Raw genomic sequence first — 2,834 nt, 5'->3', positions numbered from 1 at the left:
ACTCGAGACACGCTTTTTTGGGACATTTTCGACGGTTTTGGCCCCCTGCTCCCAGCATGCCGTCGTACAAAGGGGTTTGTTTTTAAGTTAGTATTAGCAAGCTAAAAGGAGCACACCGGGCAACTACATCTCATGCCGGAGGTTCAAGACAAGCTGGACTCGCTGGGACGGACCGAAAAGCTGATCGAAGGCTGTGATCCCGCTCCATTTTTTTCTGCCGCCTCCCGCCGCCGTCCCGCCCTTTTTTGAACCACACGCCGTCCCTCTCACGCGTTGCGGAGGACGGGGCCGACGAGGGCCGCGAAGGCGTTTGTGCCGCCGGCGCTGATGCGCAAGACGTCCTCCTCGGAGCGGACGTACTTGAAGGGAAGCACCGTGGAGCGGGCGCAGCTCGACGACCGTGCCGGCCGCGGCGTCGATTGTGAGCCGCGTCGTCGTGCTGCCGCGGCCGGCCTCGTTTTTGCGCGCGGTGATGGCGTGTGGGCCTGCGAGAGTTAGCCGAGACGTCGCCGAGATGTGGCCGAGATGGAGATGCGGCCGAGACATGCTGCAATCTGGGAGCTTGTCGAGGGCGAGGAGGATGACGCTGACGAGGGCGGCGACGGGGCCGACGACCAGGAGCCGGACCCCCAGCCTCGCGCCGCGCCTGTCGTGCGCGCCACTCGGGCGACGCTTCGGACCACGGGGGACGAAGCAGCAATGAACGAGAGCATGGAGCCGAAGCAAGGAGGAGGAGCACTTGGAGGGCCGCGCACTACATAAGGTTTCACTGGATGCACCTCCATAATAGCTTTCAAGGCATACAGCGGGTCTTCAGGTGCTGGCTCCTCGTCTGGATGCTTTACGACGGCTTCAGTCAGCTCTGCCGTTAGGCCTGCTGGTACTTCGGGATATTGCATACGTAGAAAGGCGGCAACTCCAGCAGCAAGTTCATCGTCACTTGGCATCTTGTTCAAGAGATGTGCCGGGTCGCGCTCCTTTAAGTGTGGCGCTGCCGCACAGCACACGTCGCCGTCGTAGCCCGCCCCATTCTCGAAGCACGAGCGCTGGCAGAACTTCTGCTTCGCCCAGTTGGCATTCTGCTTGCAGAACTTCGTGTACGCAGAGGGATACTCGTCGCACACCAAGCCGTTCGTCACCATGTACGTGTTTGGCTCATCCGTGCACTCGGTGCACTCGGCCGTGGTTGGGGCGCAGCACACGTCGCCGTCGTAGCCCGCCCCATTCTCAAAGCACGAGCGCTGGCAGAACTTCTGCTTCGCCCAGTTGGCGTTCTGCTTGCAGAACTTCGTGTACGCAGAGGGATACTCGTCGCACACCAAGCCGTTCGTCACCATGTACGTGTTTGGCTCATCCGTGCACTCTGTGCACGTGGCCGTGGTTGGGGCGGTCGGCGCTGCCGCACAGCACACGTCGCCGTCGTAGCCCGCCCCATTCTCAAAGCACGAGCGCTGGCAGAACTTCTGCTTCGCCCAGTTGGCGTTCTGCTTGCAGAACTTCGTGTACGCAGAGGGATACTCGTCGCACACCAAGCCGTTTGTCACCATGTACGTGTTTGGCTCATCCGTGCACTCTGTGCATGTGGCCGTGGTTGGGGCGGTCGGCGCTGCCGCGCAGCACACGTCGCCGTCGTAGCCCGCCCCATTCTCAAAGCACGAGCGCTGGCAGAACTTCTGCTTCGCCCAGTTGGCGTTCTGCTTGCAGAACTTCGTGTACGCAGAGGGATACTCCTCGCACACCAAGCCGTTTGTCACCATGTACGTGTTTGGCTCATCCGTGCACTCTGTGCACGTGGCCGTGGTTGGGGCGGTCGGCGCTGCCGCACAGCACACGTCGCCGTCGTAGCCCGCCCCATTCTCAAAGCACGAGCGCTGGCAGAACTTCTGCTTCGCCCAGTTGGCGTTCTGCTTGCAGAACTTCGTGTACGCAGAGGGATACTCGTCGCACACCAAGCCGTTCGTCACCATGTACGTGTTTGGCTCATCCGTGCACTCTGTGCACGTGGCCGTGGTTGGGGCGGTCGGCGCTGCCGCACAGCACACGTCGCCGTCGTAGCCCGCCCCATTCTCAAAGCACGAGCGCTGGCAGAACTTCTGCTTCGCCCAGTTGGCGTTCTGCTTGCAGAACTTCGTGTACGCAGAGGGATACTCGTCGCACACCAAGCCGTTCGTCACCATGTACGTGTTTGGCTCATCCGTGCACTCTGTGCACGTGGCCGTGGTTGGGGCGGGCGGCGCTACCGCACAGCACACGTCGCCGTCGTAGCCCGCCCCATTCTCAAAGCACGAGCGCTGGCAGAACTTCTGCTTCGCCCAGTTGGCGTTCTGCTTGCAGAACTTCGTGTACGCAGAGGGATACTCGTCGCACACCAAGCCGTTCGTCACCATGTACGTGTTTGGCTCATCCGTGCACTCGGTGCAGGTCTGTGCGGCAAGTCCGACCTCGAGGAGTGCGCCCAGCAGGATGAGGATCATGTCGCCGAACACGGGGTCTCGAGTACGTACCGGTCTCTCTCTCTCCACCAGTCCGGGGCTTTCGGCGCCAAACCTGCACGCGTTATACGGTTCTGCGTGGATACGTGGTGAGCCGTGTGCGGGGTAACCCGCGCACGGGGAAGCTTCACGGGTTCGAGTCGTCAAACATTAAGCAGCGGAGGTGTGCCGAGGGGGACCGGGAGGCGGTAAGCCGTCGTTGCCCGGCGCTGCTTGCAGCACCATGGCGATGACGCTAAGAGGTTCCTCTTTTCCGCGCCCCCCCCGCAAGGCGCGCGATACACACGGTTCTCGAGGTTCTCGAGGTGGATATCCTTTGGCCGCGTTGGGTAGCGAGGATTG

At 61.8% G+C, this 2,834-nt stretch overlaps 1 protein-coding gene across 1 annotated transcript; it reads right to left on the bottom strand.

The window, feature by feature from the left end:
- Positions 1-266: 266 nt before the first annotated feature.
- Positions 267-2,474, bottom strand: EMIHUDRAFT_99528 (hypothetical protein; the record flags this gene model as incomplete). Its single annotated transcript, XM_005782435.1, has 2 exons — positions 267-485; positions 1,008-2,474. The coding sequence occupies 2 exons, from the start codon at positions 2,472-2,474 to the stop codon at positions 267-269; spliced, it is 1,686 nt and encodes a 561-aa protein (XP_005782492.1).
- Positions 2,475-2,834: the final 360 nt, after the last annotated feature.

Source organism: Emiliania huxleyi, assembly GCF_000372725.1.
Source record: "Emiliania huxleyi CCMP1516 chromosome Unknown EMIHUscaffold_19, whole genome shotgun sequence".
NCBI lineage: Eukaryota > Haptophyta > Isochrysidales > Noelaerhabdaceae > Emiliania > Emiliania huxleyi.
This window is presented reverse-complemented; position numbering and strand designations above follow the sequence as displayed.